This window comes from Argentina silus (genome assembly GCF_951799395.1).
Source record: "Argentina silus genome assembly, chromosome: 16".
NCBI lineage: Eukaryota > Metazoa > Chordata > Actinopteri > Argentiniformes > Argentinidae > Argentina > Argentina silus.
The window spans coordinates 1,836,855-1,850,108 of NC_139670.1; the positions used below are offsets into that span (position 1 = coordinate 1,836,855).

Sequence of the window (13,254 nt, forward strand, 5' to 3'; positions counted from 1 at the left end):
ACTTCCTGGTGACGTAGCGAGGCGGCTAACTTCTGCCTGGAAGGTTTACGTTTCTATGTTTTATTCGATTGATTTATAGTCAATTGATTCATTACATGAGTTGCAAACCATTTTAAGTATTTACAATATATGAATGAATAAACATTAATAAACTAGTTGTAAGTAATTAACATTTACATTTATGGCATTTAGCAGACGCCTTTACCCAAAGCGACTTACAACAAATACATTTGTTTAAGTAAGTGAATCATCTATCCATCTATCCAATGCTCGGACCATTTAAAAAATAATAATAATAATAACAGGAGAGAACTTGTACAGGAGGGTAGTGGGGGTGAAGAGGTCTCTAGGGTTAGGGTTAGTACAGGGAGGGTAGTGGGGGTGAAGAGGTCTCTAGGGTTAGGGTTAGTACAGGGAGGGTAGTGGGGGTGAAGAGGTCTCTAGGGTTAGGGTTAGTACAGGGAGGGTAGTGGGGGTGAAGAGGTCTCTAGGGTTAGGGTTAGTACAGGGAGGGTAGTGGGGGTGAAGAGGTCTCTAGGGTTAGGGTTAGTACAGGGAGGGTAGTGGGGGTGAAGAGGTCTCTAGGGTTAGGGTTAGGGTTAGTACAGGGAGGGTAGTGGGGGTGAAGAGGTCTCTAGGGTTAGGGTTAGGGTTAGTACAGGGAGGGTAGTGGGGGTGAAGAGGTCTCTAGGGTTAGGGTTAGTACAGGGAGGGTAGTGGGGGTGAAGAGGTCTCTAGGGTTAGGGTTAGGGTTAGTACAGGGAGGGTAGTGGGGGTGAAGAGGTCTCTAGGGTTAGGGTTAGGGTTAGTACAGGGAGGGTAGTGGGGGTGAAGAGGTCTCTAGGGTTAGGGTTAGGGTTAGTACAGGGAGGGTAGTGGGGGTGAAGAGGTCTCTAGGGTTAGGGTTAGGGTTAGTACAGGGAGGGTAGTGGGGGTGAAGAGGTCTCTAGGGTTAGGGTTAGGGTTAGTACAGGGAGGGTAGTGGGGGTGAAGAGGTCTCTAGGGTTAGGGTTAGGGTTAGTACAGGGAGGGTAGTGGGGGTGAAGAGGTCTCTAGGGTTAGGGTTAGGGTTAGTACAGGGAGGGTAGTGGGGGTGAAGAGGTCTCTAGGGTTAGGGTTAGTACAGGGAGGGTAGTGGGGGTGAAGAGGTCTCTAGGGTTAGGGTTAGGGTTAGTACAGGGAGGGTAGTGGGGGTGAAGAGGTCTCTAGGGTTAGGGTTAGTACAGGGAGGGTAGTGGGGGTGAAGAGGTCTCTAGGGTTAGGGTTAGGGTTAGTACAGGGAGGGTAGTGGGGGTGAAGAGGTCTCTAGGGTTAGGGTTAGTACAGGGAGGGTAGTGGGGGTGAAGAGGTCTCACGGGTTAGGGTTAGTACAGGGAGGGTAGTGGGGGTGAAGAGGTCTCTAGGGTTAGGGTTAGTACAGGGAGGGTAGTGGGGGTGAAGAGGTCTCTAGGGTTAGGGTTAGTTCAGGGAGGGTAGTGGGGGTGAAGAGGTCTCTAGGGTTAGGGTTAGGGTTAGTACAGGGAGGGTAGTGGGGGTGAAGAGGTCTCTAGGGTTAGGGTTAGTACAGGGAGGGTAGTGGGGGCGAAGAGGTCTCACGGGTTAGGGTTAGTACAGGGAGGGTAGTGGGGGCGAAGAGGTCTCACGGGTTAGGGTTAGTACAGGGAGGGTAGTCGGGGTGAAGAGGTCTTAGGAAGGACTGTTAAGTAAGTGAATCATCTATCCATCAGTCATCATAAGATAAAGTCATCTATGCTAGGAACAGGGGCTATTGGCAGTCACAATGCTAGAAGAAGGATTATTTTTTTTATTCTCTCGCTACAAATAGCTTACCATTGGCCGCTTTCCACGTTCGCTGTTGTTGATATTTTTATGTTTCAATACACTTTTTCATGAGTTTGCTGTGTCATTATCAAAATAGTTAGGAGTCATCACCATCAATCACCTGCATCATAGTTAAAAGTAGATTGTACCCCACTGGAAAACGCACTTTCGTACACCAGTAGAGAGCAGTGAAACGTCACTCTGTGAGTATTCTTCCACGTAGACAAAAGACTCATCTCTTTAGGCTCCACCTGGGCTCGTCTTCCTCAGTCCTCTCCACCCTATTGTACATTACCTGAAGAAGAAAAAACAAACCCTGACTTGTTTTAATCCGTTCTGTAGCACTGTGACTGCCAATGGCACTTGTTCTTATCCTAATCTTATCCAAGTATAACCTTATATGGTTTTACTTATGATGACTGACGTATAGTTGAGTCACTTGTACAAATGTACTTATTGTAAGTCGCTTTGCATAAAAGCGTCTGCTAAATGACTTAAATGTAAAATGTAAATGTCATGAACCGATCAAACTAGACTAGTGTTCACTGTCCTGGTTCATAGAAGGTTATTTGACCAGAAGTAAGTCTCTTTGTAAATGCAGACACACCTTTCTTTATTTGCATTTACATACAGTGGTTTCTGTCACATACAGTAAATGTCAAAGTCACAGTACAGGAGAACAGTAACAGCAGTCACAGTACAGGAGAAGTGAACAGTAACAGCAGTCACAGTACAGGAGAACAGTAACAGCAGTCCCAAAGGTTTACAGAGAAAGACACGGAAGTGTCCTTTTGTTTGCATCAGATCCAGAAAAGGAAAGGTGACCCTGCACTGAAATTGTTTATTCTAAATAACCAAATAAGCTTGATATGCCAAGATTATTCATGCAACATAACATAACACAACTAGGAAAAACTCGGATATATATTCTCTGTAAAAAATATTACAAACATACAACTTTCATTCAGAAAATAATACATAGCTAAACAGAAGTTTCATCTTGTCACCTCAGTGGGATATATCTTGTCTATGTTTCTGTTGTTTACAGCGCAGCATTAAGGTTGAATGGTCTTTCCAGGCGTTCCTGTACAGTGTTTACAGCGCAGCATTAAGGTTGAATGGTCTTTCCAGGCGTTCCTGTACAGTGTTTACAGCGCAGCATTAAGGTTGAATGGTCTTTCCAGGCGTTCCTGTACAGTGTTTGACTATGAGAAACTGACCATGGCACTACTGAGTCACTGGGGGAGGGGATACAGATGTGTTCGGGACTGTTGAGGTGGGAGAGGTGGGAGAGGTGGGAGAGGTGGGAGGGGGGCTTTTGAGTGGCAGAGCCTCCCCGGGTCCAACCAGCGAAACCACATTCTCCTTCTTGGACAACCAGAAGGCTGGGTAGAGAGGCTCCCGGAACTCTGCCTGATACTCGTGGATGAGGGTCATGACCTCATCCACGCCGTAGAAGGCCAGCAGGCCCCGGGTATAGTCAACGTAGACCCCGACGCGTCTGTACTTGTCCACTTTCAGAGGTGTCTCCACGTCGCTGTGCCAGGCGGAGAAACTCCGGCCGTTCCACTGAAGGCACCACGAGAAGTTGTTGCCAGTGATGCAGCTGTTGCTCTCCTGCCCCTTGCGGTCGATGCTCTTATAGGTGAGCCCCAGGTGGGTTCCCTCTCCGCTCACGTCCACCTCAAAGTAGTGTCGGCCCATGTAGAAGCTCTCGGCCGCCAGGACCTGGCGCCAGTTCTCGAATCGCTCTGGGACGTCGGGGTAGGGGTGCTGCCAGGGGGTGGTGTTGGTGACCTTCTTGTTTTCCTCTGTCAGGCGCAGGAACTTGTGGGCAGTGTCGGCGTCGAAGCTCACACGGGCGGCATCTAGGTGGCAGGTTAGAGAACGGCATTAGAGGATCAGGATGTTTCATTCATCTGAACTCACCAACTGACAAAGAGAGAGCCAAAGAATGCCAAGTGTTCTATGTGGTGTTTACCTAGCAACAATACTTTGATTGGCTACAAAATAAAGCATCATCATTGATGCATTTTTGGGTGAATAAAGTCACCCTCGGCACTCTAGAATGTTGACAATTTGGGCGACTTTATTCTAACCCTCGACACCAAATGAGTTAAATCAGTTTGACAAATTGCTATGGTGCATTTACACTTAAACCAAACCAAACATGACGAATATTAAAGTGAACTGGACCTAGGCCTGTGTCCATGGTGGCAAAGATTTGAGAGAACAAAACTCACACTTCAAGAAGTCGTCACGTGACTTTGGGTCCGGCACCGACATATTCTGCTGCGTAGCGATTATTGTTTGGACTGTGGTTTTTATTCCCATTTTATCTGAAGATGAGAGAGAGAGAGAGAGGGGGGGGGGGGAGAGGGGGGGGGAGAAGGGAGAGAGAGGGGGGGGGGGGAGAGAGGGGGGAGAGAGAGAGAGAGAGGGGAGAGAGAGAGAGAGGGGAGAGAGAGAGAGAGAGAGGTGGGAGAGGGAGAGAGAGAGGGGAGAGAGAGAGAGAGGGAGAGAGAGAGAGAGAAATATAAAAGCAGGTTTCAGTCACATATAACCACTTACTTTACTCTTTACTCTTCCCTGGCCATAAAGTTTAGATTTTAAACTTTGTAAGAACAAACATGACAGTTGGCATGACGATGCACATTCTTCTCCTCCTGACACTCAGGTGCAGTGACTCACAGAGCACACAGCTGGGTTTCACTCAGGTGACACCTGGATTAGAGGCTTCGACCTTCGACTCTGTCAGTACCTGAGCTCTCAGCCTATGACACACGGTCCTGTATATATACACACACATTCCTCAGGTGTCTAGGCAAGCATGAACAGGCCCAGCATGGAGTCAGTGGATTATCTCTACATTTGGAACTACGGAGCCAAAGTGGTATTTTCCCTCTGAACACACATTTTCTCCTTTAGCTTACTGTGTATGTTGTTATGCAAGCCTGCAGTTCAGTATGACCACTGTGGTGATTCTGTCTCTAGACTCACCATTTCACCATCTACAGCACGTATGACTAGTCTTAGATAATAGTGTGGTAATTCTGGGCCCATCCTTTTTTAAAAGGATATTAAAAAAAGGTTATTTAAAAGGTCCCACTCTTATATATTTTCTTTATTAGATAGAGACAGGAAAGTAAGGAGGAGAGGCGATGTCAGCAGGGCACAGGCCAGATTCCAACCCATGCCCACATGGGCATACGCGTGCACTATAGGCCATGGTGCTAGACCACCGGACCACCCCAGGCCATGGTGCTAGACCACCGGACCACCCCAGGCCATGGTGCTAGACCACCGGACCACCCCAGGCCATGGTGCCTGACCACTGGACCACCCCAGGCCATGGTGCTAGACCACTGGACCACCCCAGGCCATGGTGCTAGACCACTGGACCACCCCAGGCCATGGTACTAGACCACTGGACCACCCCAGGCCATGGTGCTGGACCACTGGACCACCCCAGGCCATGGTGCTGGACCACTGGACCACCCCAGGCCATGGTACTAGACCACTGGACCACCCCAGGCCATGGTGCTGGACCACTGGACCACCCCAGGCCACTAGCCTCACCATTCTTGCAGGTCTCTTTGAGTGTGTCTATGTAGGAAGACAGCAGATTATCACAGAGCTTCTGGGTGGAGTCAACGATGACACGGCTGAAGGAGTTCATGCGATCCATGAGGCCAATGTACACCCCAGGCAGGGAGACATCAGGGGTCTCCTTCTTCCACTCAGAGTACCCCTGCAAAACAAACAACAGCCGCTGGTGAATAGGCAGGCATTGATTTGTTGTCCTCACTATTTTGTATTCATTCTGCAATGGTAATTCGCGAGTCACTTGACACCACAACCCGTCTCACAATCCGTGGTTTTTCACCACCCTAGGGGACCCTACCGTACCTGTAGGAAGTCCACATCGTTCTTGTTCTTGGAGATCTTCTCCACCCGGGCCTGTGTCTTCTTCAGGTCCGCGCACCTCTGCTCGAGGTGGACCCGGATGCCCTCCGCCTGCTTGAGAGCCTGCTTCTCCTCCACCTCCAGGATCTCCGTCACCTCCCGCTTGGCCCTCTCCACGGCCGCCTGCAGCTCAGAGAACTGGGTCTCGATCACCTCACGGACCTCTGTCACAGAGTGCTACGGAGGAAGTCGATAGAACAAAGGCTTTGTTTGTTGACTCATTCAGTGCCGAGGGTGAATAAAGTCGACCAAATTGTCAACATTCTGGAGCGCCAAGGGTGACTTTATTCACCAAAAACGCATACATTGATGATGCTTCATGTTGTAGCCAATCAGAGTGTTGTTGCTAGGTAAACACCACATAGAACTCTGAAACTGATTAAACTTGCTCACTGTCGAAGAATTCCGGAACACTCACCACCTAGAGTGCCAAGTGTTCCGGAATTCTTCGACAGTGAGCAAGTTTAATCAGTTTCAGAGTTCCACATATTTTCTGTATAATTATATTATATTACATTATAATTTTGTTGAATGATTTCTTCACATTTTTGGGGTCGTCAATATATGGATGCAGGCTACTTAGAATGTAGGCATATTGATGCAACAGCTCAGAAGTTAGCAGGTTGAAAATTCCTCAGGTGGTTAATTGGTGTATTACGCAATCCCTAGGGACAAGGAATGCTGTAGTGCATAACTGTGGAGTCATCACCACTCTCAACCACACCAACATGTGAACGTCCCCTCCTACCCCTGGGGCAACCTGTCAGGTTAGGGAGGCTCCGATACCTGGAGGCTGACTATGGTTTAGGAGTGTCTGGAACAGGAATACTCTGCTCTAAGATCAGCATTTGCTACCAGCACAGAAATGCCTTTGTCACTGCGTGGGTTGTCAATGAGCAACATCTCTGGACACTTGGCCTAGTCAGCGTTACACTTACACCAATACGTACTGTCAGAATCCTCTCTGGAGAGAGTTTTCGAAAGGGAAACCCCCAGTCTGATCTGCTGTTAGTATCAGAAGTAGACTCACTCATCTGGCAGCCGATTTACAGCAAAAGGGATCGCTAGGGGGTGAGTGTCCATATCACTTGTGTTGGGAGCCGGGCCACTGTACAGTCAGCATTGTCAATAGGATAGGATTGATGTTTTTGCATTTGACTGTTTCAAGGGAGTAAAATGTCTGGATAACTCATAAATTAAAAATGTCCCTAATATCTAAAAGATGACATCCACAGATGCGTATGGGCTTTTGAAGGGCATTGTGAGATGGTTGTGACAGGGAGGTAAAGTGGTAGACAACGTGTACTGGACTGGACTGTAAGCGTAATATACCTCGATGGAGACTGTGTTGACCTGGAGCTTGTTGATGGCGTTCTCTGCTGCCGTCACGGTCTTCACCATCTCTGTCTGCTTCTCGTGCAGCTCTCTCTGAAAACACAGAAAGAGGAGAGGAAAATTCAGTGGGAGGCTCACGCAACCATGGCAGTGCTGTTATGCTGAAACTCTGCCCAGTCATAACAATTCTTTCAGTCTGGGTACATTTATTTGGATCAGCATAAACATTCATTACGTTGCTTCACCCAGGGGAACAGTGTGTTTTGCAGTATTTCTCCATTTTATGATTTTGATCTGATTTATGTAACATTCTATTATGGTTTTCATGGAATCTGATCGGCTGGTTGTAATATGTTCCAGTCTATGGCCTGAATTCCTGAGGCAGGCCCAGGCGACTCTTTGAGTTGCAACTGGTCCTCATGGAGAATTCCTATCCATAAACATTCTTCTCGTAGGGAACATCCAGATTTCACAGCGGTACAGTTGTGTTGCATGTGTTTACTTCTGCTAAAAGCCATTAAGGAGTGATGATGGCTGGACCATTTACTGTACTTGATCTTACTGATCACTTACTGAAGAGGTGGGTATCGTGATGTGCATTACCATGAGAATACTTCCTACAATGGAAACTGTTGGGTGTAAAGTGATCTCTTTAGGTGTAAAGGGATCTCCATTTGACCATCCAATTGAAAGGGAATACTCTCAAAATGTCCTATAGTGTATTGTGTAGCATTTTTGATTCGTCAGCCAACAGCTACTCATGTGTCTCTTCCTCTTAAAGGATCCTTGTTCTGGTCTCAACACGCTTGTTGAAAGAGTACATAGTGTGTGTTGTTTTTTTTTAAAAGAGGAACAGCAAAGTCGTTCTACCAGTTTGGGCTTCCACCATTCTTATGCATAGTAGATATGCCTGATGTCAAAACGAGAGCAGGGTTCAGAGAGCAACCACCCCTTCAGGAAATACCAAAATACCACTGTCCTACTGAGTTACTTGTCACACAATTGGACTCATATCTCTGTCACAAAAATTACTTCACAAAACATTACTTCACAAAACATTACTTCACAAAACATTACTTCAGATATTCATGCTTTGTGGCGTATGTTATTCAGTGAGACAGCCGTGAAGGATTTAAGGGAACTTTGAGTCCCAAAGTTTTGTTGTAAGTATCAAGATAGCTAATGTATTGACTATACTGGACTGGGACTGATAAGACCTGACTCCCATTCAACAGTGTGTTTGACCAAACAAAACCAGCCAGCCATTGTGAGTTATGTAATGGAATGTTTTCTCTAAAGAGGTATTTGCTCATGAACAAACACAAGAACATGAGCTCTGTGGGAGCATACAGTAGGAGAAGTGGAATCTGAGCATTTTCTCTTTCATACTTTCACCCTATATCAGCTATAGCCTTGCATGTACAGTACAAGTATGCAAAAATAGTGTGGAAAAAATGCCACAAAAATTTGTTTTACCACATTCCGACAGTTGGTTTGATTGATTGTACTGTTTGGCTAATGAAACAGGGCTTGTGTTTTAGTGTTTACAGATCAGCTGATAGTAACTGAATACCATTCAACAAATATTGACTGTATGGGTTTTTGAAGCGTTCCCTGGTTTGCACAAGTAATGGCGTTTGTGCGTATGTGTCGTGACACCTCCCTTCCAATGACAGGTGTGGGCAAAAAACATGGATCTGTGCTGGAATTCCTGAACCTGGGAGTCATATATCAGAACCTGTCACAGAGAAAGACGTGGTGATACTCCAGCCTGCCGGGGTGGAAGCTTTGACTGGCAAACTAGCCCTGAGTAATGACTCTAGCTTCTAGAATGTACCGCAGGGAAGCCCAGCCTACCTTTGATCATCACAGAGATAAAGTCATACGGTGACCTTTGGAAGTGTGAAAATGACAGTCTGGTAATATCCCTGTAATTGAATTAAAGTAATCCCACCCATTGCGGTACATATGAAAACTAAATCCAGAGACTTTATTAGAGATGACGTCAGTGTCCTCACAGAGAGCAGTATGATCTGCTGGACTCCATCCTTTTCTGTGCTGACAAAACCCCCACTGTGTAAGTCCTACAACCCCCACTGTGTAAGTCCTACAACCCCCACTGTGTAAGTCCTGCAACCCAACAGACTTTACTATATATAGATGTTTCTCAATGTGGAAAGGCGCCAATGTGTGAAACATGTTCATCATTATTACTTCACAAAGAGCAGCTGTCAGCAGCTGCTTGTTGTGTCATCCTCAGTAGAATATTATAATCGCCCAAAGGGATGACATCAGTGTGGTAAACCTATATTCTGCGGCCTACGTTGTGTGCAGAATAGGTCTGTTCTGACACGGGTTCACTGTTTAATACAGGTGCTGGAAAATGGATACCGTTGATCTTTACAACGACTAACTTCCACACTTGAAGATGTGCTTGGGGTGAGTGTGTGAGAGAAACATCCTGTTGACAATGAAGTGAGTCCTTGACCTTATTTCCACTTTCCCCACTTGCTCTATGGAAACTCACTGGGGACATTTCTAACACATCGGGTGGCCTAATTTTGTAGATAACATGACCACACAACCATGTACTTTCAGTGTCGACCAACACAACAGTGTTTGTGTGCGTCTGTAACACAAAGATAACGAATGAGAGAGAAACAGTGAGAGAGAAACTAAACAGTGATTCAGAGCAAGAGAGGAGAAAGGGGAAGTGAAAGAGAGGGAGAGAGAGAGAGAGAGAGAGAGAGAGAGAGAGAGAGAGAGGGGCAGTGAAAGAGAGGGAGAGAGTGAAAGAGAGAGAGGGGCAGTGAAAGAGAGAGAGAGGGAGAGAGGGAGAGTTTGTTGAGGGAGAGAGAGAGGGAGAGAGAGAGATAGGGAGAGAGAGAGAGAGAGGGAGAAAGAGAGTACTCTACCTCTATCTGTCTGCGTGCCTGTTCCACAGGAACCGTGTTGTGTCCGCGGTGGTCCTCGTTCACGCAGTCCTGACACACGCAGCAGGCGTCAGCGCTGCAGAACAGCTCCAGGGGCCACTTGTGGCTCTCGCAGGTCCGCCGCTCGATGTCCCTCAGTGGCTCCACCAATCGGTGGTTCTGGAACTTGGCGTTCTCCAGGTGAGGTCTGAGGTGGGCCTCGCAGTAGGACACCAGGCAGGTGAGGCAGGACTTGAGGGCCCTGCGCGGGCTCTCGATGCACGAGTCACACACCACATCATCAGGCCCCATCGGCTCTTCCTTCAGCTCCTCTTTCGCTTCGACGCTCGCCACCTCCTTCTCCTTCTCCTTCTCCTTTTCCTTCTCCTTCTCCTTCTCCTTCTCCTTCTCCTTCTCCTTCTCCTTCTCCTCCTTCTCCTCCTTCACCGCTGTCACTTCGAACCTCACCTTTTGTTTCACCCCATCTTTCACTCCGTCGACAGAAACCTCCGGCTGTGAGGGTTCGGTCCCTCCGTTCTCTTTCTCCTCCGGCTGTAAGGGTTCGGTCCCTCCGTTCTCTTTCTCCTCCGGCTTCTTGTCTTTCTCCTCGGACTCCTTGAGGTCTTCCTGTATCTTGGTCTCCTCTGCCATCTTTGAGTCCTGGCTGTCCTGAGTGTCTTTCTCTTCTTTGTTCTTGATCACAGGAGACTCTGTTCCATTCTGTTTGGGGCTCTCCCCTGGCTTGTTGGGGCTGCGCAGACACTCGGGACAGCCCTTACCCTTCTCCCCCAGGCAGGAGACACACACAGAGTGGCCACAGGTAGACGGCTTGTCCCCTTTGAGTTCTCCTGAGCAGACAGTGCAGGGCTTCTGTGTTGCCTCTTGCTCTGTGTCCATGACTCTCTCTATCTCTCTCTTTCCCGACAGTAGCTTCCTTCCTTCCTTCCTCCTCTCTCTCTCTCTCTCTCTCTGTCTCTCTCTCTCTCTCCCTCTCTCTCTCTCTCTCTCTCTCTATCTATCTGCCTCTCACACTCACCCAGCCTCTTCTGCCTGTAGTCAACCCAGGTTTCCTGAATCACCCTGAAGAGCTTCTAAGCCACTCCTCAACTATGTGGTTGTCAGCGCAGCAGCCTCCAGTCTCAGCCCACAAGATACACCCCCCTCACACACACACACACACACACACACACACACACACACACACACACACACACAGAGACACACACAAACACACAGATACACCCGCCTCCTAACACACAAGCACACACCCTCCATGAAATCCATGCAACACGCCCTCCCTTTCCTTGTGTGTCAGACAGAGGGAAAAGCAGTAAGGCGGAGCTCAAGTTGCAAATGAGAAACAGAGAGTCATGTAGTCGTGCTCTTCCTCGTCACGTGTTTCCTCATGGTCATGGTCATGGTCATGGTCATGGTCATGGTCATGGTCATGGTCATGGTCTGCTGAGTTAATCATTCACAGATAACTTCAGTGGTTGTTGATATTTGTTCAATTGATTAGCATTTTTTAATGTAATAAATACATTATTTGTATTGATGAAACGATGATTGTGCTATCATTTTGACCAAACATCAAACGATTCTAAACTATTTTTACTTAGAGTTCCAGAGGAGAAAGCATATGAATACTGGTCCAAGAGAAAGGTACATTCTCTGACGTTTGTATGTAAATGTGCTTGATCAGTGTTTGATAAACATTTCTCCTAATTCCAAAGTGCAGGGAGGTTCAATGCAAATACAAGAACATTGATTGAATCCCAGAGGAGAGAGAGGCCAACGAGCTCTGAGCTCTGAGCTCTACATACAGATACAACACTGCCACCCAGTGGCAGACATTACATCCTACAGATGCACTGAACACTAATGTCGAATCAAAAAATCGCATACAGGGAATACAGCCGTAGACGGTGCAATGAAATGCTTAGGGAAAGCTAGCTCCCCAACAGTGCAACGAAGTAACAACACTAATAAAAACAATTACATAAGGGATCAGTAGGAAATGTATTGAACACTGTATGTATTTCTACTCAAGTGACTAATGATTATTTACTGTTTTATATAACAAAATGTCTCAGCAGGTGTAGCTCTTATTGCTAATTGATTTCTTGAAACGAAACTTGGAACGCTTTCTTGTAAATGATCGGATTTTTTATTCCCTATGGAAAGTCATTTCAGTGCAAACAAGGGTGTGCTTTCTGAACACAAGACACTGCAAAAGAAACGGCACACACATATCACAACAACAACAACAGCAACAACAACAACAACAACAGCACCATCTGTCTCTGGTAAATGGGTCAATTATACTGGGGTCTTTGATGAAGCTCCCCCAGTTCATACAACAAAATTAAACATTAATTTAGTTCATTCAAGCCCGGACAGAGATTGTGACATCATCAAACACAATCCACCGTCTCTGACAAATAATTACAGAATTACAGAATCAGACATTCTCTTTGTGAAAACTACCGAGAGTTTTCCATGACGATACATTCTACGAGCTGGTCTGTTTGTCAAATCTCCTCTATGATTAGGATGTTTGCTGTATATTGCTCCGATATGTGTTATTATAATGCTATGTTCTAAAATAAACAACATAAAATCATTCATTTTATTGAACTGTATCATAAAATGATCATCTACCTACAGTGTCTTATATTGCTGCATTGTTATCTAACTGAATACATTGTCTTAGCCTAGACAGCATCATCCATTGGAAATATAGAGTGTTATGCTATTAAATCATATCATATTGTGCAGATACATTGGTGGACGATGTACTCGAGCGATGTCATGAAACAATCGATCTCTTCATTTGAAATAATGGATGAATGTAGCAGCTGCAGTTGTGCCAAGGCTGGTAGGAGCTTGTGCTCTTAAGGTTGTGGTCCTGTCGGAGGACCGTGGTGGAGGTCCTGTCAGAGGTGGAGGTCCTGTCAGAGGACCATGGTGGAGGTCCTGTCAGAGGTGGAGGTCCTGTCAGAGGACCGTGGTGGAGGTCTCCTTATCCAGTCTCTACTCTCTCCGTGACAGCAGCAGTGTTAGTAGTATAGTCCCTGTGTTCCTGCCTCCACCTGCTCCTCCCTCTCCTACCTCCACCCTCCTCTCCACCTCCACCTTCCTCTTTCCTCCCTCCTCTCCACCTCCCTCCCTCCTCCTCTCTCCTCTCCACCTCCCTCCCTCCTCCATCCTCTCTCCTCCC

The 13,254-nt window shown here is 46.9% G+C and overlaps 1 protein-coding gene across 1 annotated transcript; it reads right to left on the reverse strand.

Moving 5' to 3' along the window:
* Positions 1–2,417: 2,417 nt before the first annotated feature.
* trim16 (tripartite motif containing 16) lies at positions 2,418–11,123 on the reverse strand. The gene is made up of 6 exons (XM_083687716.1): positions 10,038–11,123; positions 7,120–7,215; positions 5,731–5,964; positions 5,401–5,572; positions 4,065–4,160; positions 2,418–3,689 (listed from the first exon to the last, which is right to left on the reverse strand). Exons 1-6 carry the CDS (start codon positions 10,929–10,931, stop codon positions 3,049–3,051), a joined length of 2,133 nt encoding a protein of 710 aa, XP_083543842.1. The 5' UTR covers positions 10,932–11,123; the 3' UTR covers positions 2,418–3,048.
* Positions 11,124–13,254: the final 2,131 nt, after the last annotated feature.